Here is a 26865-nt window from a genome sequence, read left to right as displayed (position 1 = left end):
CGTTCAGAGCGTGACTCAGCTTTCTTTCTGATGCTGTGACTCAAGCATCTTTCCATTCCAAATCTCAGAAGAGAGGACTCATGAATCCCTGAACAAAATCCCATGGCTTGTTAAATTCAGGAGGCTGTGCTGTCTTCCCTTGGTCTCCATCCCCCGGAGATGCATGGCAGTGTGCGGACAGCAGCATCTCGCCTTCTTCACTACTGGGCTCTCTTACACTGAGGACTAATGTCGTATTTAACCCCTCCCAGGGACAACTGTGAACAACTAGCACATTCAAGAGCCTGAGCTATGCTTACATCTGACTTGGGTATCTTTATCCAAGACCCAGAAAGCAGTCAGGGTGAAGGAGGGAGACGCACTGTCAGAGGCAGGTGGATCTGCAGGAACCCACACTGCTTCCCCAACAAAAGCAAGTGTGTCCAGATGAGCTGAGCCACAGTCAGAGCAGGCAGGCTGAGACAAAATCACTTACCACCCTGAGGTCTGGACTTGCTCAGGAAGGCAAGGAAAAGACTAATGAAGTGTGCATGCAAGGGAGTAACTGGGACGGACGACCACTCGGCACCACAGCACCAAGGTGGGACAAACACCACCCTGGCCATGGGGACATAGAAGAGAAAGGACAAGTTCAGAGACATTTTTTAATGAGCACAACAACAGAACTTGGTCATTCTTTGGAAGTGAGGTAAGAAGTACCAGAAAGTATAGATTTCAGGCCTGGCTATTTACATGAAGATAAAACTCTGTAAACTGAAAATACAAGAGATTTCTTCAAGCAAGCAAGGCAGCCAGGCAGGAGGCGTGTACCTGCAGTGCCAGGTCGTGGGGAACGTGGGGAATAACTGTTGGAGCCCAAACGGTCATAGCAGCTTGTATCTCTATCCATCCCAGCAGTGGGAAGCTGGAGAAAGGTAGTTTCCAGAGTTTCTCTGGCCAACCAAAATGGCAAGCTCCAGATTCAATGTGAAATTGGCTCAAAATAATAATAATAATAATAATAATAATAATAATAATAATAATAAAAATAATACAGAGCCATAAACAAAAATAACTGATTCGATCTTAACCTTTTGCTTCTGCAGGCTTCAACACACACATGCACGCACACACGCACGCACGCACGCACGCACGGAGGGAAGGGTACTGGAGAGTTTGAATTAAATTACGGTATGAAGTATCTGCAAGAAACTCAGGTCAGCCGGAGGCTGAGGAGCATGCCCGCAATCCCATCTCTTGGAGCCTGAGGCAGAGCATTTCTGTGGTCAGCCTGAGATACATAGGGAGACTATTAAAACTCTAAATGAAGAGAGGACAACTACTTAACATGGTGGAGGGGCTTCCGGGCAGGCCAGCACCCAGGCTGTGACAAGACTATTGCTGGCCGCTTCTCCACAAGTTTAGTGAGAACTGGGGACTTTAAAAAACGAAGTAGAAAGATCTGAAAATCTTGTATTTTGCCCAGAAGGGAGCATGTTTAAAACTGGGACTAAGGAAGGCGTGATTTCTAAAAAAAGATTAAGACCATTAAAAAGAAAAAACTCAAGCGAGCTGGAGATGGTTCAGCGGTTAAGAGCATCTGTTGCTCGAGCAGAGGATGCACGCTCGACTGCCAGCATCCACATGACACCTTCACCCACTGAGCCAAAGGACACAAGCTCAAAACTTGCATGTCTCCACAGAGTTACTTTTAATGCTGTTCTTTACAGGGCTTTTGGATTTTGCTTCGGTTTGTTTTGGTTATGGATTTTTCAAGACAAGGATTCTTGCCCTGCCCATCCTGGAACTCACTGTAGATCAGGATGACCTCAGACTCAGATCCGCCTGCCTCTGCCTCCCCAGTGCTGGAATTAAAGGCGTGTATCATCACCATCCACTTCCTTACAATTTTTAAATGTGTTATTTAATTTATTTTCTCAAATAAAGATATAAAGTCAGCTGAACTAGGACAGACTGCATAAAACCTGAATGGCTGACAAGAGTTTAGAGCCTGCAAATCAAGGTCCACAGGAACTGACACCCTCTTCCGGCCTCAGCAGGCTCCAGGCATGCCAAGTGGTACACAGACATACAAGCAGGCAAAATACCCATGTACATGAAACGAAATTTAAGTTAAAAATATCCTTATGCACATAAAACAAAATAAACCTATAAAGGTTGGGCAATGGTAGTGCAGCCTTTAATCCCAGCACTCAGGAGGCAGAGGCAGGTGGATCTCTGTGAGTTCAAAGTTAAAGTCAGCTTGGTCTACAGAGAGAGTAGCAGGACAGTCAGGTCTATACAGAGAAACCTAGTTTCAAAAAAAAAAAACCACACACTTCTGCCTCAGTACAGCACAAAGAAGTATACAACAATAAAGGCTTAATACTTAGACCGGTAATTCAAGGTCATCAGTTGGCTACACAGGTCATTCAGGAGCAGTCTGGGTTACATGGGACCCTGTCCCCCAAAAGACCCAAAAGGTGGGGGATTTTCCATGATATTCATCAACATTTGATTTGAGGGAGGGGTTGCACACACCACACACATAGCACAAGGGTCTCATTTTCTACCATGTGAGGCCCGAGGATCAAACTCCCATCATGAGACCTGATGGGAAGATCCTTCACCCCACTGATCCATCTCACAGGCTCTAGACCAGCAGTCTCAACCTGGGGGTCATGACCTCTTTGGGGGGCAAACCAACCTTTCACAGAGGTCACGTATCAGATATCCTACATGTCAGATATTTACATTATGAGTCACAACAGTAGCAATGAAAATAATTTGATGACTGGGGGTCACCACAACATGAGGAATTGTATTAAAGGGTCACAGCATTAGGAAGGGTGACAGTCACTGGGCTCTACAAACTTTTCAAAAAGCCCTTGAGCTCGGTGTGGTGACACACTCCTGCAATCAGAGCACTCTGGAGGCTGAGGCAGCAGCATCCCAAGTCCCAGGACAGAGGAGGAAGAAAGGGAAGAGGAGAGAAGAAGTACTTCATCTCTTGACCTGAAAATAAAGCAGTAACCACAGGCCGTGGCTGAGCAAATACTGCTTCATCTTCAGTCTGCCTCAAAGCCAGTGACCCTCTAGCTGGGTCTAGCCACAACCTCGCTGGGCTGCAGCCACGTCTACCGGGATCGCAGTAAGCATAAGAATACGGTGCTGTACAGCTCCATCTCGATTAGCATCTGTTTACTCGGGAAGAGCAGGGTTTGGTTTATTTTGTTCACTTCTTCAGCCTCAGCAGCCTTAACAATGTCTCATCTAGAGAGCGCTTGGCAAACATTTGCTGAACAAATGACCACTGTCTCCTAGAGACCTGTGAAACAGTCTTCTCAGAGACACGCATCACACACTGATACATTTCAGCCCAGAGCCATCTCCATCTTTCTGCTCTTTGATCTCTTTGAGGCTCAGATACTGTTTTCTTCTGGCTTAGGTTCTGCTCCAGGACAATAATGAGTGTGTAACAAAGCTGCCATAGGGTACATCACCTTCGTTAGCTGAGAGCATGCAGGAGAGACCGGGAGCATCCAGAGACCCCTCTTGAAGACATCACATGGTAGGGGACAGCCCCAAAAAGAAACTGCTTAACCGCACTGCTCCTGGTTAGTTCATTTGGTTGTTTTGGGTTTTGGGTTTTTATTTTCTAAGACAGACCCTCACTATGTCGTCCTGGCTGGCCTGCACTGTTAGTAGCCCAGGCAGCCTATTAATTCAGAGACTGCCCGCCTGCCTCTGCCTCATTAGTGATGGGATTAAGATTTGGCCACCATCTTTGGCTTCCCTAGGGGGTTTTGTTTGGTGCTGGGGTTAAACCTGGGTAAGAGGTCTCCCACTAAAGTTACACCCTCAGTTCTGTTTTTTTGTTTTGTTTTGTTTTGGTCTTTTGTCTTTTGGTTTTTTTGTTTGGTTTGGGTTTTTTTTTTAATTATGTTCTTTTTTAAATATTTATTTATTTATTATGTATACAATGTTCTGTCTGTGTGTATGCCTGAAGGCCAGAAGAGGGCACCAGACCTAATTACAGATGGTTGTGAGCCACCATGTGATTGCTGGGAATTGAACTCAGTACCTTTGGAAGAGCAGGCAATGCTCTTAACCACTGAGCCATTTCTCCAGCCCTGATTTGGTTTTTTGAGACAGGGTTTCTCTGTAGCTTTGGAGCCTGTCCTGAAACTAGCTCTTGTAGACCAGGCTAGCCTCGAACTCACAGAGATCCACCTGTCTCTGCCTCCCAAGTGCTGGTATTAAAGGCGCCACCACCACCCAGCTTGTTTTGCTTTTTTGAAACAAGGTCTCACTGTGTAGCCCAGGCTAGCCTTGAACTTTCAGTGGTACTCCTGCCTCAGCTTCTCCAAGAGGAATTACAAGAATGTGTCAATAAGGGCCAGCACAACCCTTTTTAAGAGTACTGGGGAAAGGATGTTTTCTAAGGACCTGAGCCTGGCTCCCTAGCACCCACACAAAAACTGGGCAGGAGCTTACATCTGTAATGGGGTGGGGGTTTTTATTTCCTTCCCAAAATTAATTTTCCACATTAGGACATCCATATATTAATTTTTTTCTCTGTAAATATATTTTATTATCTCTGAAAATTTGTAGTCTGAGCTAGGCAGTGGTAGTGCACATCTTTAATCCAAGCCCTAGGCAGGCAGAGAAAGCCAGGAGGATCTCTAAGTTTGAGGCCAGCCTGGTCTACAGAGTGATTTACAAGATAGCCAGGACTATATGGAGAAACCCTGACTCAGGGAGAAGAAAAACTGCAATCTGTACACTATTTGTGACTGACCTACACTGTGGGACATTGGTCTATATCCTGTCAATTACATCTTAAATAAACACTGATTGGCCAATAGCCAGGCAGGAAGAATAGGACGGACAACCAGACAGGAAATAGAAGTCTAATAGGGGTCAATAAGAACAGGAGAATTCTGCGAAGAAAGAAGCCTATTCCTCCGCAGTACTGACCCGATCAGAGAAGAAGCAAGATGTGACTCCCCCACCGAATAAGGTACAGAGCCATGTGGCTAACATATAATAAAATAATGGCATAATATAAATTATAAGAGCTAATAAGAAGCCTGAGCTAATGGGCCAATCAGTTTATAACTAATGTAGACCTCTATGTGATTTCTTTGGGACTTAACGATTGCAGGAACTGGACAAAACAGAAACCCCAGACAAGAGACCTAAATAGCTGATGTGCCAGTCTAATATGTATTTACAGATAAAAATTATACTATAATACTGGGGATGGAGGATCCCAAAGTCAAGGATAGCCTAAGCTTTATAGTAAGTTCCTAGCTTTAAAAAAAAAAAAAAAAAAAAAAACACTAATACTATAAGACAAATATATGTGTGTGTATGTATGTATGTATAGATTATATGGGTATTTTGCCTGCCTGTATGTCTGTGTACCACCTGTGTGCCTGCTTCCATCAGAGGCCAGAAGAGGGGGTCAGATTCTTTGGTACTGGAGTTGCAGAGAGTTGTGAGTACCATCATGTGGGTTCTAGGAATCAAATCTGAGTATTCTGAAAGAGCAATCAGTGCTCTTTATTGCAAAGCTATCTGGCCCAAGATTTTACACACACAGACACACACACACACACACACAAACACACACATACAAACACACCTCTTTTTTTTTTCTTGTTTGGTTTTGAGACAATGTATCTCTGTGTAGCTCTGGTTCTCATGGAACTTGCTTTGCAGACCAGGCTGGCCTCAAACTCACAGAGATCCCCCTGCCTCTGCCTCCTGAGTGCTTGGATTAAAGGTGTGCACCATCACCGCCCAGCAGGATTATAGTTTTAAAAGACATTTTATGTAAGTTATGGCCTCATGTATAATTCATATTTCATGAAAACAAGATAGACAGTTAAGCAGTTAAGATCACTTGCTGCTCTTTCAGAAGACCAGGATTCAAGAACCCACATGGCAGCTCACAAGTGTCTCTAACTCCAGTTCCAGGGGATCTGACGCTCTCCTCTGGTCTCCATGGGCACCAGGTATGCAAGCAGTGTGCATACATACATGAAGGCAATACATCCATATAAAAAACATCTTGTTGGGCAGTGGTGGCACACGCCTATAATACCAGCACTTACAAGGCAGAGGCAGGTGGATCTCTTTGAGTTCCAGAACAGCCAGGGTAGTTACACAGAGAAACCCTGTCTTAAAAAAAGAAAAAAAAAAATTTAAAGACAGGATCAAAATAGTATTGTACATGATAAAATGCAAAAGTTTTACTAAGATTGGAGAAATAGGGGCTGAAGAGATAACTCAGCAGTTAAGAGCACTGAGTATTCTTCCGGGACCCGGGTTCAGTTCCCAGCACCCACATGGCAGCTCACAACTGTCTGTAACTACAGTTCCCGGGGATCCGACATTCTTACACAAGCAAAACACCAGTGCACATTAAATAAGAAACAAACAAATAGGAGAAATGAGGTGTACGACATTGGGCCTTCGTGCATGGCACACACTTTTGTAATCTTAGGGGGCTAAGGCAGGAGACAGAGGCTAGCCTAGCTACATCGTGACACTTTTTAAACTGTAAAAGTGGTGAGAGGAGGCTGGAGATGTAGCGCAGTAATAAAGAATTTACCCGATGCAAGCAAAGCTGTGGATTTAATCCTCAGCCGTAACAACCAACCTCACAATAACAGGATCAGTTTGCTAAAAGCCTACTACATCATGGCCAGTATTGCCGATGGCTTTACTTCAGACCCAAGGTTTGTTAGAAGTTGGGTGAGCACCAACATTATCAAATGTTTACAAGTCAACCTTCAGGAAAGACAGTGCCACACTGCACAGACCCCAGAGAGCGGAAGAACACCACTAGGAGCCAGCGCCCCAGTCACCCACACAAGGGGAGAGGCTCACCCAAACAGCCAGTCCTAAGGAAACATAGGTGTATCTGATCGGAATCACAACTCTGATGAAAGGGTTTCTTCTAAGTATCCCCTCAACATACCCATAGCACCTTAATGTACCAATAAACCCAAAACAAAAGGCACTAACACAAGGCAAGCACTGGGGACACAAAGAGACACACTGTCTTGTTCTGTCCACCCATGCACTCAAACAAACATTTGTCCTGGGCCACTCTGTGCCCAGCCCTGTGCTAAAAACTAGACAAAGGGGCTAAAAATGAGCATGAGCTGGGAGTCTACGTTCTGGTGGGAGCCACATCAGTGAACAGGCCATTCAAGGCAGAGTGACCGGTATTGGGACAGGAAACTATACGTGAATGAGGCTGCCCTTGCTGATTGGCAGTATGGGACAGTGAGTTGAGGTTGAAAGTTCGCCTGTGCCACTGTAAAACCTTTCCAAGTTGAGCACGATGGTACATGCATGCAATCAACACTTGAAGACCGAGGCACCCACCTGAGGGCAGCCTGGGCTACAAGTGAGAACAGATGTATACATAAGTTACATAAACAACACCCTGCCTCAGAAACAAAAACAGCATCCCAGATCTACTCCTAGAAACAATTCCAGAACAATGAACAGTTTGCCCAGAGGACATAGTGAAGTCTCTATCCTCTTTGGCCTATTCTGCACACCCTCAGACCTCCCATTGGAATAAACTGCTCCCTCCACACACCCACAGCACGCTCTTCCCATCTACTTAGCACATCAACTCCAGCTGTTTGCTCCTGTGCCCGGACAGGAGTGCTGGCTCACTGGAGGACCTGGCCTCTCTCATCCCCGACCTCAGCATGCCCCTGAGAAGGCACCCGACATGTATTTGTTAACATTAAACTGGATAATAATAACCAGATCTTTCATCATTTGCACGTTTGTCAGCAGTTTCTTTTTTAATCTGTTGTCCTTTTGAGACAAGGACACAGGTAGCCCAGGACTGGCGGCAACTCGCTATGCAGCCCAGGATGGAGGGGCGGGAACTCACTAGACGGGGTGGAACTCACTATACAGCCCAGGATGGACAGGAACTCACTATACAGCCCAGAATGGAAGGGCTGGAAGTCGCAATATGACCCATGAGGAGCTGGAATTACAAGTATGAACCATCAGAGCTGACTTTTCTAAGCTCATACATATACTTGCAATAAGAGCCACAAGTTCAAAGCCAGGCTGGTCTACACAGAGAGTTCTGGACAAACCAAGGCTACAGAGTAAAGAAAGCACTGCCTCTAAAAACCAAAAGAAAAATACAGTATGATCCAGTGTTCTCTAGACTGATTCACAATTTACATACGGGACTCAGGCCCAGAGCATCAGACTAGACAAACATACAGATGTATACAAATAACTACTGAATAAATAAATTAACCCAAGCTTAATTTTCTTTCTGACTTATGTGTATGTGTTTTTACCTGCATGTATGCATGTATGTTTGTGCACCATATGTTTGCAGTGCCTGCAGAGGCCAAAAGGGGGCATCAGATCCCCTGGAACTGAAATTACAGATGGTTGTGAGCTGCTATGTGGGTGCTGGAGATTAAATTCCTGCCCTCTGGAGGCAGTGCTCTTAACCAATGAGCCATCTCTCCAGCCTCCAGCATCCTATCCCCATCTTAGCTTTCTAATAAAAATAGTGATCAGAATAGGGAAAAATAAAATTTAAAAGAACCTGCTCTCCAAACTTTTCTTCTCATTTAAACTTATGGCTTCCACCACTACGTACAGGGGGCTTCCCAGGGCCTACACCTCACTTCCAAGCTCACTCTCCCCATTCTCTTCTAACTTAGGCAACAGGACAACTGGTCCTACCAAGGTCTCAGGACAACCACACTGCCAAGTCCACTCTACATCTTTCCCTAAGCAACTGCCAAGCAGGTCTGACAACCTGAGTTCATGGCCCGGAACCACTGCACAGAAGCTGTCCTCACTTCCATACCAGTGCTGCAGAATACATAGACAGAAACACACACACACACAATTTGTAAAAACAAGCTGGGAAAATGGCTCAGTTGGTAAAGTACCTGCCAAGTTCAGGGCCCCAGCACTGGGCTTTCAAGGAGTGCATTTTTGGGCCATTGTGTAGGGTGAGAGCAGAGACAGGCAGATCCCTGGAGCTCACTGGCCAGGCAGCCTAGTCAATCAGTGAACTCCAGGTTCAGAGAGACCATCTCAAAAAAATATGGTGAAAAGTGATAAAGATATCTGATTTTGACCTCTCCAGAGGCATTTACACATGTGTGTGCACATCTGGACACACCTACAAGCACACAGACAGCACACACACTTACACATACGTATCAACAGCTAAGCTTCTGTCTTGCTTAGGCCATTATTATCCAGTTGTATCTGCTAAATCTCCATCCTAACTACCTTCCGGATTTTGGAAAGTGGAAGTCACTGACCTTACTGACAGATATTAATGACCCTGACTCGGGTCAGCATGGGCATGGATGCGGCAGAATGGAGAGCACGTGACCCTCCTTAGGCTTCAGTAAGTCATCTGGTAAAACTTAGGACATCTGGGTAACTGAGGCTGCTCCACAAGCAAAGCACTTGCTTGCAAGCCTATCGACCTGAGTTTGATCCTTGGGTTCCAGAAGGTGGCAGGAGAGAGCCAGCTCTAGCAAGGGGTCTCTGACCTCCACACATTCGCCAAGCCCCTATGCTCTGCCCCTCCCCAACACATAAAATAAAGCAAAATGTTTAAATCTATGACATCTTAGCAAACAGCTCAACCGCCAACACAGCCTACAGCTGTAGGGCAGCCACTGAACAATTCAGATCTGATTATTTCCTGGCCTCAGGCCACCGTAGGGAATGTGGCACCAGCATCCAGGGATAAAAGGAAGCAAGCAGGGATCTGATGGAACTGCTAAAGAGTGCCCAGGCCTATAGTTTAGGTTTCCTCAGGAGAAAGCCAACTTTGTCAGCATTCAGGGGGCGGGAGCTGGAGAAACTGTCCTACTTCAGGAAGAAGTATACTAGCTAATGTTATGTCAACTTGACACAGGCCAGAGGCATCAGAAAGGAGGGAACCCTAGTTGAGAAAATGCCTCCATAAGATCAGGGTGTAGGCAGATCTGCAGAGAATTTTCTTAATCAGTGATTGATGAGGAAAGGCCCAGCCCTTTGTGAGTGGAGTCGACCCTGAGCTAGTGGTCCTGGGTCCTGTAAGGCTGAAGACAAGTGCTGGTGGTGCACGCCTTTAACCCGAGCACTTGGGAGGCAGAGGCAGGAGGATCTCTGTGAGTTAAAGGCCAGCCTGCTCTACAGAGTTCCTGGACAGCTAGGGCTGTTACACAGAGAAACTCTGCCTCGAAAAACCAGAAAAAAGCAGGCAGGCAGCAGGCAGGCAGGCTGAGCAAGTCCTGAGGAGCAACAGTAAGCAGCAGCCTCCATGGTACCAGTTCCTGCCTCCAGGTTCCTTCCTGCTTGAGTTCCTGCCCTGACTTCCCTCAGTGATGAACCTAGAAGTGTAAAGTGGATAACCCCTTTCCTCCCCAAGTTTCTCTGGTCCTGGTGTTTCATCACAATAGAAATCCCAACTAGGACAACTGGGGAAAATGAGGAGCCACAGAGGGACCAAAAGGGTTGCTGGTTGGGAGGTCAGAAACCCATACCGATACAAAAGTAAGCCCTCACACAAGGCCCTAGAAGGAGGTGACAATGGTCAAAGGCCAGGCAGGGGTATGCCCACAAGCTACATTCTTTCCTCTCCCAGCAAGGCACTCCCAACACCCTAGCCCTACTCCAGCACACGTGAGTAGTGGCAGGAGAGAACTTGTGTTTTCATTTAAGGTTCCTGGACTTAAAAGTTAATGTGGGGCTGTCTCCCTCGGGAGGGTGCAGTTTTAGATCTGGGAAGGTCTAGACGGAAGTCCCTAACATGAAAACTTTCGGCTGAACGTGTGGCTGTCCAGTGAAAACTATTTCTCAGCCTTCCCAACAAGTAACCGTGCCGGGGGCTGAGGCACACGATGTGCACCTCTTCCGAGCTGTGCCTGCCCTTCTCCTCTCCTCTCTGACGAAATGCAGGTGGACACACACGGCCAGGAGACCAAGCCTTAGTCAGGGAAACAAACCCAAGACAGTGGCTGGGCCCTGATGAGCAGAGTGGCCACACCAGTCCTCTTCTCCTGGCAGACTTCTGTCAGAGAGAAATCAACGGCTGGCCACCTGGCTTCAGTATCTCTTTCATCACCATCGACGGAGTAACGCGCTGACTCCTCCAGCATCCTCAACTTCTCTCTGAACCCCACAGCCAGCCAGCCCATCACCCAAGTCTGCCTGTTCTCCAAACCACTGATGGTCTGACTCACTCACGTTCTCCACTACCACCACCACCGGCTACCCCCGCACCCCCCCCCCACACACACACAGCCTCTCCCTGGGACTTCTGCAACAGCCTCCTAACCTCTCTGAATTCACCATTTCCCTCTTGATCTATCCTCTTCACAGAAGACAAAAAGGATTCTTTGATAACATAATACCAAATATGTGCTAGCTAGTTTTTATTGTCAACTTAACACAGCTTATCATTTGGAAAGTCTCAATTGAGGGGTTACCCAGACCAGATGGGCCTGTGCTGGTGTCTGTAAAACTGTGTCTTGAATGACAACTGACATGGGAGGGGCTCAGCCCAGTGAGCAGCTCCATCCCCTAGGCAGGTGGGCTATGGAAGAAGGCTAGTGAGCAAGCCAGTAACTGCTGTTCCTCCGTGGCTTCTGCTTCAGCTCCTGCCTCCAGGTTCCTGCCTTCAGTTCCTTCCCTGGCTTCTCTCGGTGACAGTGTGACCGGAGAGCTGTAACACGAAATAAGCCCTTCCTTCCCCTCCTCAAGCTGCTTTGCTCAGCCTGCCTGCCTGCCTGCATCACAACAGGAACGCTAAGATGCAGTGCAAGCCTTCCGTGGGCAGAAGGTTCCTATTTGTTCACTGCAATAGCCCCATCGTCTAAAACCACGTACAGAATTAATTTTATAAACTCCGAGCTGTTAGCTGGACATGCTGGTGCCCACCGTTAGTCCAGCACCGGGGAGGCTGAGACAAGTGCATTCCTGAAGCAGGGCCAGCAGCCTGGTCTACACAGCAAATTCCAGGAAAACCAGGGCTACATGGTGAGACCCTGTCTCAAGAAAGAAAAGGACAAGAGCAAAAGTCTCACTGCTGCAGACGGGCAGCTGCGCCGCCTAAGGCTGCCCATGAACCCCCAACAAAATGCCCCGTCAACAGACAGGCACAAGCAGCCTATAGCCCGAGTGCATGGCCAACCTGGGACACAGTGAGACCCTGTGCGAAAAGGAGACAAAAACAAGGTCATGCATGGTCGCTTTGCTTTGAGGTCTCTTTCTAAACAATGTGAGGTGCCTCTGACCTTCGGATGCGTGGTCGGTGTGAAAGCAGGCCCTAGAGGCTGGTGTGGTAGGCAGTGCACACCTTAATCCCAGCACTCTGGGGGCCGAGGCAGGCAGACGTCTGTGAGTTCAAAGCCAGCATGATCTATATAGAGAGTGCACTGCAGACCAGCTAAGGCTATATTGTGAAATTGTCTCAAAAACAAAACAAAATGCAACTCTAACTACATGTTCATGGAACAAGAGCAGCACAGCTTCATGAAGCCACTTTCTGCCCTTCTAACGCTGATAACATATTGGTTGTCGCCTTACAATGAAGAGTTGCTGACAGGACTCCAATGGCAAACCCAGACCCTAGTGCTATTTCCATCCCACCTTAGACAGAGGAGCGCGCCCTGACGGTGGCACGTGAAAGCACAGTGTGCTATAAACTTGTATGTGGTGCGTACCCCATGCAGAGGCCACAGGCCTGCTGCTGGTGTCGCTTCTATTGCCCTGGCTTTTGAGACAGGGTCTCCCACGAAACCTGGTGTTCCTCAATTCACTTGACTTGCTGACCATCAGTCCGGGGATCTCGTCTCCCTGTTCAAGGCTGGCGTCAAGGCTCAAGCACCATAGCAGCTTTCTGGGTGGGCACCAGGGGCTCCAGACTTCACTCACTCTCCTCAAGCTTGCGGAGCAGGCACACTTTAGCCTCTGAGCCATTTCCCAACCCAAAGCATGTTTGTTTTTTAAAGACACTCAAAAAGGCAAGCAAACTCAGCAGGTCTAGTGCTCAAAGGGACGACATCAACAGGTAGAACCAGATTTGCACATGGCCAGGAAATGGCTGTGTCACATACCAATTAGTCGAGAATAATTACACTAGCCACAGTGAGAAGCTTCCCGGCTCCAGATACTAAGATGTGGAAACAGGGAGGCATCCTGGCTGACATGCACAGGGGAGAACTCTAGAAGACTCCAGCTCTCACCACTATGGCCACCACACAGCAAACCCCAAGGACCCAAGTGGCGCACTCCTTTAATCCCAGCACTTGGGAGCAGAGGCAGACGGATCTCTGAGTTCCAGACCAGGGTGGTCTACAGAGTAAGTTCCAGAACAGTCAGTGCAATACAGAGAAGACTTGTGGGAGGTGGGGGCGGGGGAATACTCCCTCTATGGGTTCATATAGTTAAAAGCTTTGTTATTGGGAGGTGGCATTATTTGAGAAGGATAAAGAAGTAGCCTTGCTGGCAGAAGAGCATCACAGCGCTTTGCGGTTTCAAAAAGCCCACACCAGGCCCAGCATCTTCTTTTTCTCTGCCTGCAGATCAGGATACAGCAGCACTCAACTACTTCACCTGCCACCAGGCTCCCCACCATGATAATAATGGACTAAGCCGCTGAAACTCCAAGGCTTCTACTAAATGCTTTCCTTTGTAAGTACTGCCATGATCATGGCGTCTCTCCACAGCAATAGAACAAAAGACAAACAAGGAGGCCTATCAGAAAATAGGAGGCCAGCAAGCGAAAAGACTCTTCTGGTCTTCATATAGGCATGCATGCATGCACACACATGCACAGACGCAAGACACCTTCTCCTAAGCCAAGGGCAGTGTCACACGCCTAGAGTCTCAGCTACTCAGGAGGTTGATGCTCTTCTAAGCTCAGGAGTTTGAGGCCAGCCTGGGTTACACAGCAAAGCTTCTCTCCCTTCAAAGATGCCAACTGTGGGAATAACTGACTTTAATCCCAGACCTCAAGCAGAGGTAGGTGGATCTCTGTGAGTCTGAGGCCAGACTGGTCTACATAGAGTTCCAGGCCTGACAGAGCTACATATTGAGACCCTATCTTTAAATAATAATAATAATAATTTATTTTACCAATGTTTTGGAGCTAGAGAGATGGCTTCAGTGGTTAAAAGCACCTAACACCGACATGATGTCTCATAACCACCTATGCAGCTCTACATTCTGGCATACAAATAATAAAACAAAAACCACAAAAGCCACCCCAGTGTTCTCTATCTTTTCAGGCTACTTTATTTCCCTTTATAGGGATGATCATGAAAAACTGTCTGCTGTGCCTATGTATCTGCCTCCTTTGAGGAAAATGAAGATCCCTAGAAGCAGGTCTCAGTATAACTGGGCATACAGCAAGGAAAAGCAGCAAAGTTAAGGGCAAACCGCGACTAAGCCCACTACAGATGCCTTCCCGCCTTCAAGCCACACAGCATCGGGGCTTTCTGAGGCCTGTACTCTCAGCCACAACTGGAGAATAAAAGTCTCCTGGTTCCCACTGCCCCTCTTCCCTACTCGTAAAGGGAGGTTTCTAATGGTGCTTTAGAAAAGAGACTGAGAACTCCACAATTAGGCTCTAGATTGGGATCCAGATCCCACATTAAACTGGCTGTATGCCTTAGAGCTATGTGTGGTTCAACTGGTAGAGTGCTCGTCTATTTACATGCCTTTTGGCAAGCTAATTAACTTCTATTAACCTTGATTTTCCTATCTGTAAAATAGAGATAATAGCAAAGGTGTCAGGGGAATTCAGAGCTTAGCCTGCCTCTGCCTCCCACCACCACTGCCCGGCCTTTCCTTATTTTTTTTCTTCTTTTTTTTTTGTTTTGTTTTATCTATGAAGCCTGTCCTGGAACTCCTCTATAGTTCAGGCTGGCCTTGAACTCACAGTGATCCGCTGGGATTAAAAGAGTGTACCACCACTGCCCTAGTCTGAGGCAAAGAGCCAGGCAGTGGGACCTTTAATCCCAGCACTTGGAAGGCGGCAACAGGCAGATTTCTGACTGGACTACAGAGCGAATTCTAAGACAGCCAGGACTGTTACACAGAGAAACCCTGTCAAAGGAAGAAAAAAAAGAGGAGGCAAAAGGCTGACTGGACAGTTCAACAATGAGAAGCAAACACTGCTCTTGCAGAAGACCTGAGTTTGGCCCCCTAGTACCCACATTAGAAGTCTCACAACCAACCATCTGTAATCCAAGTCCAGGAAGGTCTGTCTCTTGTCTCTGAAGGCAACTGCATGTACAAGTAGCTCACTCTCTCTTTCTCTCACACGCACGTACGTATGCATGCACACACACACACACACACACTTAAAAATAAAATAAACGGCCAGGCACTGGTAGTGCACGCCTTTAATCCCAGCACTCAGGAAGCAGAGGCAGGTAGATCACTGAGTTTGTGGCCAGCCTGGTCTCCAGTGGGATGACAGCCAGGGCTGCACAGGGAAAACCTGCCTCAAAATAAATAAATAACTAAATAAATGTGTATCTCTGGGTAAGAAAGAGAGAAAAAGGGGGCTGATGCATTAAGAGTATACAGGTTAGGTGGGAGACACCAGGTGAACGCATCTATTTATTGGGTATCTTTGATACAAGCTTCATGTGTTCCAGGCCGGCTTTGTACTCTTATGTAGCTGAAGACAACCTCAAACTAACTTCTCATCCTTCTCTGTGTCCCAAACTCTCAAATACAGGAATGCACCGCCATATCTGGTTATATACAGTGCTGGGAATGGAATCCAGGGGCTCAGGAATGCTGGACCAGCACCCTCCCAGTGGAATTGTACCACCAGACTAACAACACTTTCAACAATCTCAAAGAACTCACCTTGCCTTCTCTAAAATCTGTCCGTGTCCAAGCCCAATCAACCCTGCTCCTAGTTAGAACCAAGGGTTTGAGTTTCCATCCCTCTCCCCTTCACAGCTGGTGTTGGAACTGGATGAAGTTAGTGAAGCATTCTATTATGGTTCTAGCATGGGCCATGAGAGCACACCCCAGCCCTGGGAGGCAGAAGCAGAAATCTGCAAGGCTGCGGCCAGCGTGGACCACAGAGGGTACTAGGGCAGCAGTCAGGGCTATGGACAGTGAGATCTCATTTCAAACAAGAAGGAAAGAAGAAAAGAGGGGGGGGGGAAGCAGACTAATTTAGAACCTCAGTATTTATTCCTGGTGTGCCCACCCCCACGTCTCACCATCAACGCCTGGTGTGCCCGCCCCCACGTCTCACCATCAACACCTGGTGTGCCTGCTCACCACGTCTCACCATTAACGCCTGGTGTGCCTGCTCACCACATCTCACCATCAACACCTTGGTGTGCTTGCTCACCACATCTCACCATCAATGCCTGGTGTGCCTGCCTCCACGTCTCACTGTCAATATCTCCATCCCATGGAGCTCTACCGCCTGACACATGGTTAACAACGGCCTCCTACCAGTCATCTTAAAGCCTTAACACCCTGCAGGGGAGAAATCAGTCTCAGAGAGCTGAAACTTTCAGACAGCTCTCCAAGGCTGATGACAGCCAGTGCCACCAGCAAACAATTCCAACCGCCCCAGTGCCAGGACTTGGTGTTGTTTTCAGAGCACCTGTCCCTCACACCCAACTCCCAGTACTTCAGGGGCAAAAATACAACATAACTTTTTTATAATGTCTTAATTAAGACCTCATTCCACAGGGCATCCCTTCTTCCTATTCTGAGTGTCTCATGTGCAAGTGACATCACACAGCTACACTGTACATTAAAATAAATGTTGTTTTACTTTATGTGTATGAGTATTTTGTGTGCATATGTGCGTATGACCACATATGTGCCCGGTGCCTGGAGAAGTCAGAAGAGGACGACACCAGACCCCCTGGGACTGGAGATACAGATGTCTGAAAGCCACCATGTGGCTGGTGGGAACTGAACCTGGGTCCTCTCCGAGAGCAAGTGCTTTTAGCTGCTAAGCCATCTCTCCAGCCCCTGTATATTGTACATTTTAGGTTCCTATCTCCATCCCCCAACAAAACCTCCTAACTTATGGAGTGAACCATTTGAGGCTGGGTTAGGGGGAATTGGTGAGGGAACATTACTGCACATCAGTCAATTCCAAAAGGACCAGACCACATTATAAATGTACTCACAAAAAACACCGCCTTACAGAAACTGGGAGTGTCCGCGAGATCATGGTAATAGGATATTTATACAAATGCTGTGATCAGTCAATGGCCAACTGGTAAACAGTGAAATGTAATAAAGGGGGCTTGGGAATCAGGAGCCTGGAGTTTGAATTCCAACCATGTGACTTCTAAACCAGGTCTCTTTTGCCAAGTTATTTAACCTAAATCTGTTTCCTCACCTATAAAATATACAAACTGGTTCCTACTTCATTGAATTATTTTGCCAAATAAAACAATGGCTGCACCATGCAAAGTGCAGGATTCTAAGGCTGTTCACAACTGTCAATCTTTTTCCACTTAGAGAACACTGCTATTCTGTGATCCCAGCATTTGGGAAGCTGAGGCAGGAGGATTACAAATCTAAGGTTAGCTTGGAATATATAGCCACACCCTGAAATAAAAATAAAGAAAAATCCAAGGGGCGGTGGTGGCACACACCTTTAATCCCAGCCCTCGGGAGACAAAGAGACACAGATCTCTGAATTCAAGGCCAGCCTGGTCTACAAAAGCTAGTTCCAGGAGAAGTTCCAAGCTACAGAGAAACCCTGTCTCAAAAAACAAAACAAAACAAAACAAAAAAAAAAACTGATAAATATGATAAATATGATTTTAAAAAATAAATAAAAAAATAAAGAAAAATCCAAGGTCATATATGCTACATTTGGGAATAACACTTAACTCTTCTAAACCTTGACCACACCCTGAGTCCCAGGCAACCACCTCTCAGAAGTAGGTCAGAAAGATTTACAAGAGAAAAAGGGGCAGAAAAGGTACGAATCATTTCAAGGCAATTTCATCACCACTGCTGAAAAGCAGCTGAAAACCCCTGCCCTTCTTGCAGCACTGCCTTGGTCCACAAGAACAACACGTGAGTAGCAGGAACATAATGCAAACGATGATGCTGCGGAATGTAAAGAGGTTAAAGGAGGCTGAACTTAGTCCCAGCTCTGCTCTGAGGAGTACAGAGCTCACTGTAGAGCACTGCATAAATAACACACAGCAATGCAGGCCAACAACCTTTCAAATACGCAGAAAAAAGAAGAGAATCCAAGGGGACCCATGAAAAAGGGACCTAGTCTGGTTAAACCAGTTTTTATTCTTCTAGCCTGTATTGTGAGAATATTAACAAATATTCTCGTTTTGTTAAAATATGAAACTCTGATTTAACCCAGTTTCCTAACTTCAGATGAGGGAATCGCTGGTATGACTGCTTTAATTCTGAAGCTATCCTTCAACAGTCAATAACACACGTGTGTTATCTTTTTACCAAATCCAAATTAACATCACCTGCGATATCTGTGATACAGGTTTCTACTAACAAAGTAACAATACAAGAGCAAAAAAACCTTTGGAAACTTATCTGTTGAGAAATATACGTAACCCAGTATTAAAGAAACTGGGTTAGCCGGGCGTTGGTGGCGCATGCCTTTAATCCCAGCACTCGGGAGGCAGAGGCGGCAGGCGGATCTCTGTGAGTTCGAGGCCAGCCTGGTCTACAAGAGCTAGTGCCAGGGCTCCAAAGCTACAGAGAAACCCTGTCTCAAAAAACTAAAAAAAAAAAAAAAAAAAAAGAAACTGGATTAAAGCTAGGCAAGCTGGTACACAACTTAATTCCCAGCATTCATAGCAGAGGCAGGGATATCTCTGAGTTGGAGGCCAGCCAGGGCTACCCAGTTAGATGCAAGAAAGGGAAAAAGAAGAAAAGGAAAAAAAAAAAAAAAACAACTTTATAAAGAGATTCTGGTCTAGGTTCTAATGAGGGGGAAAAAAGACCACTTATTATACTGCCATTGTGGTCAGGCCAACTAATTTGCTGACATTAACTTTATACTAATCCTGCACTGGTGAATTTAATTTTTCATAAATGTTTTAGTGTCCTGTTGACCTTGAAAAATTTCTTCCACAAAGATTATATGTATTCCTTTCAGGGTCACTAAGAGAGTTACACAATCTCAAGAACTAAGCAAAATGAAAAGACACCTTTGACACAGTATCTGTGGCCAGTCTGTATACTTTATGGTTTGAAAAAAAATTAGTAAAAACTCAAATCTGTAAAGGCCTCTAAAACACAAACTATTTAGAGGTCAGAAGAAAAAAAACAGTACTTTCTGGAAGTAAAAGATTACTGAAAAACACAGATTGTGTATTTTTAAAACTAAAGAAAAATCGAGGAATACTTTTAAAAACTTAAAAAAAAAAAATACCAGATGTTTCCAAGGCAGTATTTCCTGAAACTGCTCTAGATTTTTCTGATTTGAGATTACACTCCTGCTGTAGTTGAGGAAAACCAAGTTAGTTGACACAAAATGACTTAACTAAAGTATCACAATCCTCAAAATTGTTTCTTTTCCCATCTGACCCTTCACCCACCTGCAGGCTCCATCCCTGGAGAATTTTAGTGACTAAACAAACATGAGAAGACCATGGCCAAAAGTGAGCAAGAACCTCTTCCAACCAACCTGATGACATGACTATTTTCATATTCTGCAGGGGAAGTTTACATGAAGCAGTGGAAGAAATTAAACCAGTGAGGGTCTTGAAAAGAAGGCCTTCAATTTGTAGAAAGATGGGAAAAGTCAACCTCACAGGAAATGCCTAGTGCCCTAACTGCCACTGCTTTTCTGACAATCATACACAGCACAACCCAAGTTTAAGGGGGAGGGGAGTTAAAAAAAAAAAAAAAAAGTAAAATAGAAGACCAGCAGTCATTAGTAGTCTGTTAAAATTACTACGATTTAACTGGAATCTTTTAAACTATTAAGGATATACACTTTGTTCAATATCAAGAAATCTGTAACTACCTCTCAAACACAAAGGTACCTTTGATCAACTTATACAATGAAATGGCTACATGTATCTGGGATTTCCAATACTTCCTTTTAAAACCATTAAATATTATGGTTTTATACAAAAGTGTTCTTTAAATCTCTAAAGACACAGGCAAACACAATATACCATGATCTAAATCTTGCCCTCTTTCTTGAAAACCCTTTTAAAAAGACCGAACACCTTCAAGATGTTCTCCTTGTCTTCAGACCCTAAAAGAAAAAAGCAAGTGGAGTTCCGAATGAAGATACAAGGAAAGAGAATAAAGAAGAAAACATGAGGCCCTTTCCGGGGTCCTGCATTCTCTACCCCTGGAGTATTTTAGTGATTGAGTAAACATACTGAGGAGACCGTAGCCCAAAGCAGAGCAAGGGCTTCTTACAATACAACCAACCTGATGATGAATGGACTACTCCCATAATATCTCATTATTCTTAAAAATGCCATCTCCGTCGCCTCCCCATCCCAAAAGCCCGACACTACTAGCGCAAAATCGTCCTCGTCTAAAGCGCCAAAGAGTTGCCAAGTAATCCTTTCAAGGTGCCCCCCCGCCCCCCACGCCCCAGCCTCCTCACCTCGTCAGCGCTCAGCTCCTCCATCGCTTTCCTCTTAATGGTGAAAGGCGTTAGGGAAGAGATCCTCGGTTCTTGAGATCAGGGCGGGAGCAAAGGAGATGGGAAGATATCTAGCGAGCTGTCTGGTCCCCCCCAATGGGGGAGGATTCAGAATTGCATAGTCAGAGGTTAAAAACTAAGAACACGAGGCACTGAACCGCCTTGGCTCCGGTCGCTCAGATGGCCCCAACCTCCTCCAGCTGCAAGCGCCCTGAGCCGCCTCCTCTGGCCACGACCGCAGCTACGGGGTCCTCTCCAGGCTCCACGGACTCCCCTAGCTTCCCAGGTTACCCAGAGCGGGCGGCGCGGTCTCCAGCTCGGCTCGTGCCCGCTGCGCGCCGTGTCTTCGTGGCGGTGACGCGGCAGCTGCGTTTCTCTCCCGCAGACCCAGCTCCGGGTCCCACCCTCGGCCCCTGGCGGGAACGGCTCCGCTGCACACTGGATGCCCCCGAGGCGCCGCGACCCTACGGCAGCCCAGCTAGAGCGCTGGACCGGGAAGCCCCTCCCCTCTAAAAAGCAGGCCAGGCTCGCCCCGCCTCCACGCAAGAACCCTGGTGGGGGGAGGGGAGGGACGAGACTGGCGAAGCCCTCGCTGGAAGCGTGAATCCTCCTACCCCTCCAACCCTACTCTTACCCCCTCGCCCCACCAAGTATTATTCATCAAAACAACAGGGCGGCCATCTTTGAAAGGGATCACGTGATCCTCGCTGGGGAGGCGGGGCTTCTGGCGCCCGGACGCGGCAGCCAATAAGCGACGGGAGCCGCGCCGCCGATTTCCTCTTCCCCTGCATCCTGTCCCCGCCTCCTGCCCCACCCCCTCCCCCCAGCGCGCCAGGCGGGGGGGAGGGGTGGGAGGAGAGCTGCCAGGCTGAGCAGGGAGGGAGGCGGGACGGTGCGTTTCCATAGAGACCGCGCGGAGGCGAGGGGCGCGGTGGGCGGGGCTCGGGTAGGCTTGGCCTTGCCAGGGTCGCTTGCTTGGCCCCTAGGGTTTTCGCTACGCGGGTTTGCTGTCTAATGACATGGGAAAAGGGCCACCCGCACCTCTTGGATGCTGCGAGCTGCCGCAGAAACCAGAAGAGAGGAATCGGAGAAACGTTTGCTCTCTGCGGGGAGCGTTTTTGCACCAGGCTGCAGATGCCTTGTTGCGCTCTTCCCCTCCCCCAGGAAAGCCCATGAAAGAAAACTAATAGGAACTTAATTTATTTTATTTTACCTTGTTCTTTTAGAGAGGCGCTCTTCTTTGTGCTCGAGAGTACTGATACAATCTGAAAGTGTCAGTGATGAGAGACATTTCAAATGATTGAGAAATGTGTTGAACAGCTTCTTAAGGAAGCCCATTGTACAGCCCGCTCAGCCCGACAAAAACTTCTTTACAATATATGTCTAAATTGAGCAAAGTAACAGTACCATGAAAATCCGGAATTGGCCACAAAATATATATTGTCTGGCGTACAAAAGCCATAATCTTGTTCTTAACTGTTCTTTAAACAGAATCTTGCTATGTATCTCAGATTGTCTCAAATTTGAAATCCTCCTGCCTGACGCTGGAGTGTGCACCGCCATCACTCCTGCCTGACGCTGGAGTGTGCACCGCCATCACAGACTATCAAACTGTACCATTTATTTATGTCTCTTTATTATTTGTATCTGGGTCTCACTGGCCTGGAACTGGCTATGTAAACTGAGCTGGCCTCGAACTCACGGAGATCAGCCTGCCTCACCCTCCCAAGTGTTAGGATTAGGAGTGCACAGCTACTCCTAGTTGAACGACAATCTTAAACATTCCACTCTAGCCTAAAAGAGTTACATTTGATCTTAGTCGAAAGGCCGAGAAGTGACTAAAATAGCTACAATTTGTTTGCTACATGCTAAAAATGGGAACATGACTACTAGATATGCAAAGAATCTGTAACTAAAATTGAAGTCTGCAGGCTTTTCAGGAAGGCTTTCTACTTTTCAGGAAAGGAATTCTGTGTGAGCTGTTCTGGACCCCTAGTTAACACTGATGCTAATTACACTGTCTTCTTTAAAAAAACATCGTAATTGCCATGTAACCTCAGATTAAATCACACATTTAAAGTATACAATGGCTGTAAGATAGTTATAGCTGATTAACATCATTGCTCTCTAATTCCAGAACATTTTAATCACCCAAGAAAGGAACCCTCCAACACACTAAATGTCCCTCCTCTTCCTACCACTACCTCCTGTAACTAATCTGCCTTCTGTCTCCATGGATTCATCTAATCTGCACCTTTCACAACAAATAAAGCAAATATTCTACTTCCAGTGACTCTTCCTCTTTTCTCACATTCTCTTGTATTTTCTTTCTCTTCCATCCTTCCATCTTCCTTTTTCTTAATAAATCTTTATTTTTTTAGCTTTCCCTTATGGGTACATATGTTTTGCCTGCATGTATGTATGTACACAACATGTGTGCAGTGCCTGAGGAGGCCAGCAGAGGGTATCAGATCCCCCTGGAACTGGAGTTACAGATGAGCCACACACAGGGCCTGGGCACTGAACCCAGGTCTTCTGTAAGGAGCAAATGCTCTTAACCACTGAACCATCTTTCCAGCCCTCTTTCTTTCTTTCCTTTATTCTTTCTGTGTAGCCCAGATGGAGCTCAGATTCCCCGGCTCCTGAACGCTCTTCAGCATTTGTCTACTGGTGTGCACCATCACAAACAATCTGCTCATCTGGCCCCCATGATTCATGTGTCTTGCAGCACATCAGAAGTGTTTCATTTCTTTAATGTCAAACAATATTCCTAGCCAGGTGTGGTGGCATATACACCTTGTCCCAGCACTTGAGAGGCAGAGGCAGGCAGATTTCTGTCAGTTTGAGACCAGTCTGGTTTACATAGTGAGTTCCAGAACAGCCAGGTCTATCTAGAGAGGCCCTGTCTCAAGAGAGAGAGAGAGAGAGAGAGAGAGAGAGAGAGAGAGAGAGAGAGAGAGAGAGAGAGAGAGAGTGTGTTTTTTTGGTTCATGGAGACTTGGACCTGTTACCTTTAGGCTTATAACAAAGAAGCATGCGGTGGAAGGGCCAGGATGCCAATTAAAAAAATTTTTTTTTTGTTTTTCGAGACAGGGTTTCTCTGTGTAGCTACAGAGATTTGTAGAGACAGGATCGCCCCTTTTGAGGTCTGAGCATTGGTAGAGATAAGAGCTCTGTAGTGAGTGCTCTGCTTCTCTGATCCTTTAGCTTTCACCCCCTAATATATGACTCCGAGTTTCTATTATTAAGAACAATTAGAGGGTGGGGGAAAGGTAGGGGAAGTGGAAGGAGAGGAGGGAAAGGGAACTGAAATTGGTATGTAAAATAAAAGATTGAAGCCAGGCGGTGGTGGCGCACGCCTTTAATCCCAGTACTCGGGAGGCAGAGGCAGGCAGATCTCTGTGAGTTTGAGACCAGCCTGGTCTACAAAAGCTAGTTCCAGGACAGGCTCCAAAACCACAGAGAAACCCTGTCTCGAAAAGCCAAAAGATAAAAAAAATAAAATAAGTTAAATTTTAAAAAGAATAATTAGGAGTCATGCTACACATCCCTGTTCTGCATTCTGAAAATAAAGTGCAAAGTCTCACTCACCACCCCTCCATAATGATGTTCTCCCTTGCTTTGGGCCCAAAAACAGTGGGAGCAATTAATCACAGAGTGGAACCTACAAAATTGTAGGCCAGATGAATCTCTTCTCCTGTAAGATGATTAGCCGAGGCAGAGCTGCTATACAGGCAGCTGCCTAATTAACCTCCACTTAACTAAACCTAAGCTCCTGCTTAGGCAGGAGCCATAAGGTCTGCTGCATTTGAGCTACCTGTCTCTCTTGTCTTCTCTTGGAAGTTGCTTACAATGCACTTCCTGTTTATTTAGGTAATACTATATCCTTCTGAAGTCTTTGATGGAGTTAAAGAATAGATATAGTAGCTGGGCAGTGGTGGCGCACGCCTTTAATCCCAGCACTCGGGAGGCAGAGGCAGGAGGATCTCTGTGACTTCAAGACCAGCCTGGTCTACAAGAGCTAGTTCCAGGACAGGCTCCAAAACCACAGAGAAACCCTGTCTTGAAAAACCAAAAAAAATAAATAAATAAAAAGAATAGATATAGTTATAGTTTTCTTTAGTTATAATCAAAGATAAAGTTGGCATAAATATTGTAACTATAATTCTTGCTTGATACCTGTCTTGTTATATGTAATTTTACTATGTTAAAGTTAAAACCTTCCTTTTTATTTAAACAGAAAAGGCGAAATGGTGTGGGAAGTCCTTGTGTATATATGTTACTTTTATTGGTTAATGAATAAAGCTGCTTTCACACAATGGCTTAGCAGTATAAAGCCAGGCAGAAAGTCTGAACAGAGATATAGAGAGTAGGCGGAGTCAAGGAGAAGCCATATAGCTGTCACAGGAGACAGATGCCTCCCCCAGAGCCCACCAAAACTTTGCCGGTGGGCCACGACCTTATGGTGCTGCACAGATTAATTTAGTTTAGGATATAAGAGCTAGCTGAAAATACGCTTAAGCTATTGGCCAAGCAGTATTGCAAGTAATATAGTTTCTGTGTGATTATTTCAGGTCTAAGCACCCGAAAACAAACGAACAACCTCTGCCAACACTACACCCTGCCACCTGTAGTCCTTCAACTCCACTGCCCTTTCATGGTTCAGAAAGGTAAAGGTTTTCCCTCCTTGACGCCTGACACCGTGTCTCCTTTGCCTGGAAGACTCATCTCCTGGATTTTGCATGGTTTATTCCTTCTTAGCTTTTAGGTTTAGGATTAAATGTAGTTTCCTCCTTCATGCATTCATTAATTTACCAAAAGTATACATGCATAGCCAGGCAGTGGTGGTGCACACCTTTAATCCCAGCACTTGGGAGGCAGAGGCAGGTGGATCTCTGTGAGTTCGAGGCCAGCCTGGTCTACAAGAGCTAGTTCCAGGACAGGAACCAAAAGCTACGGAGAAACCCTGTCTCAAAAATCAAAAAAAAGAAAAAAAAGAAAATCCAAAAAAAAAAAAAAGTATACATGCATGTGTTCCTGTTTGTGTATGTGCACATCTATGTGTGTGTGTGTGTGCATGTGTGTGAGCCCAGGGGACAATCTTGGATATCCTCTCAGGAACACCATCCACCTCCTTTGAAACAGGGTCTCTTGTTGGTTAGACACTAGCCAGTGAGCCCTGGGATCCTCCTGTTTCCACCTCCCCAGTTGTGGGCTGACAAGCACATGCCTCCATACAGTGGTTGAACTCAAGCCTTCGTTCTTGCAAAGCCAGACAACTTCTAGAATCGGTTCTTTCCTTCCACTGTGTCGGTTTCTGGATTGCACACAGGCTTGGTGGGAAGTGTACCTTTACCTGCTAAGCTCTCTACCAGATGAACTCCTTTTCCTTTGCACAGGACTGGGGAGAGGCCACTGAGCCACATCCCCAGGAAAGGAAGAAAGAAAAAGCCTACAGATGTTGCTCATGCTTTGTCTTAAACATTTTTGACATGTAACTAGCATGTAGTCTAGCTCTCTGTTTTTTTTCCCCTTGTCTGTCTGTATGTCACAGGCAAGGTCATGATTAGTATGTCTTAATTGACCAGCTCACCTCCATGTCCTGTATAGGGCTTTGCCCATAATGCTGTATGATGAGGGGTTCCTAAAAAGAATGAATCAAGGCCCTTTGAGTCAGCAGCACTGGCTTACTTCCTGGGTTTAGCAACCACACGTGGCTATCGTTAGGCATAGCTACACAGTCCTGTGGAGATCAAGCTGTACCCAAGTGTGGTAGTTTGAGTGTAATTGACCCCATAATCGCATAGGGAGTGGCACTATTAGAAGGTTGGCTTTTTTGGAGTGGGTATACCCTTGTTGGAGGAAGTGTGTCACTGCGGGGGCAGGCCTTAAAATTTCCTATGCTCAGGACCCTGCCCAGTGTGTCAGTCTACTTCCTGTTCCATGCAAGATATAGCCCTCTCAGCTCCAGCTCCATATCTGCCTGCACACCACCATGATCCCTGTCATGATGATAATAGACTCAATTAAATGTTTTTCTTTATAAAACTTGCCATGGTCAGCCAGGTGGTGGTGGTGCACTCAGGAGACAGAGGCAGGCAGATCTCTGGGAGTTTGAAGCCAGCATGGTCTACAGAGCTAGTTCTAGGACAGGCTCCAAAGCTACAGAAAAACCCTGTCTCAAAAAAAAAAAAAAAAAAAAAAAA

At 46.2% G+C, this 26865-nt stretch overlaps 1 protein-coding gene across 2 annotated transcripts in view; it reads right to left on the bottom strand.

Annotated features, from left to right (window-relative positions):
- The window catches only part of Ube4b (ubiquitination factor E4B), a 99470-nt gene extending 78701 nt beyond the window's left edge, over positions 1-20769 (bottom strand). For both annotated transcript variants that reach the window (XM_050153345.1, XM_050153344.1), the window contains exon 1: positions 20621-20769. In XM_050153345.1, coding sequence (XP_050009302.1) covers positions 20621-20644 — 24 coding nt within the window. In that variant the 5' untranslated portion in view covers positions 20645-20769. The remainder of the gene's footprint in view (positions 1-20620) is intronic.
- Between the last annotated feature and the right edge of the window lie 6096 nt (positions 20770-26865).

Source organism: Alexandromys fortis, unplaced genomic scaffold (genome assembly GCF_014885135.2).
Source record: "Alexandromys fortis isolate MF-2015 unplaced genomic scaffold, M_Fortis_MF-2015_v1.1 scaffold_88, whole genome shotgun sequence".
Taxonomy (NCBI): Eukaryota; Metazoa; Chordata; class Mammalia; order Rodentia; family Cricetidae; genus Alexandromys; species Alexandromys fortis.
The sequence above is the reverse complement of the archived record's forward strand: the minus strand, read 5'-3'. Positions and strand labels throughout refer to the sequence as shown.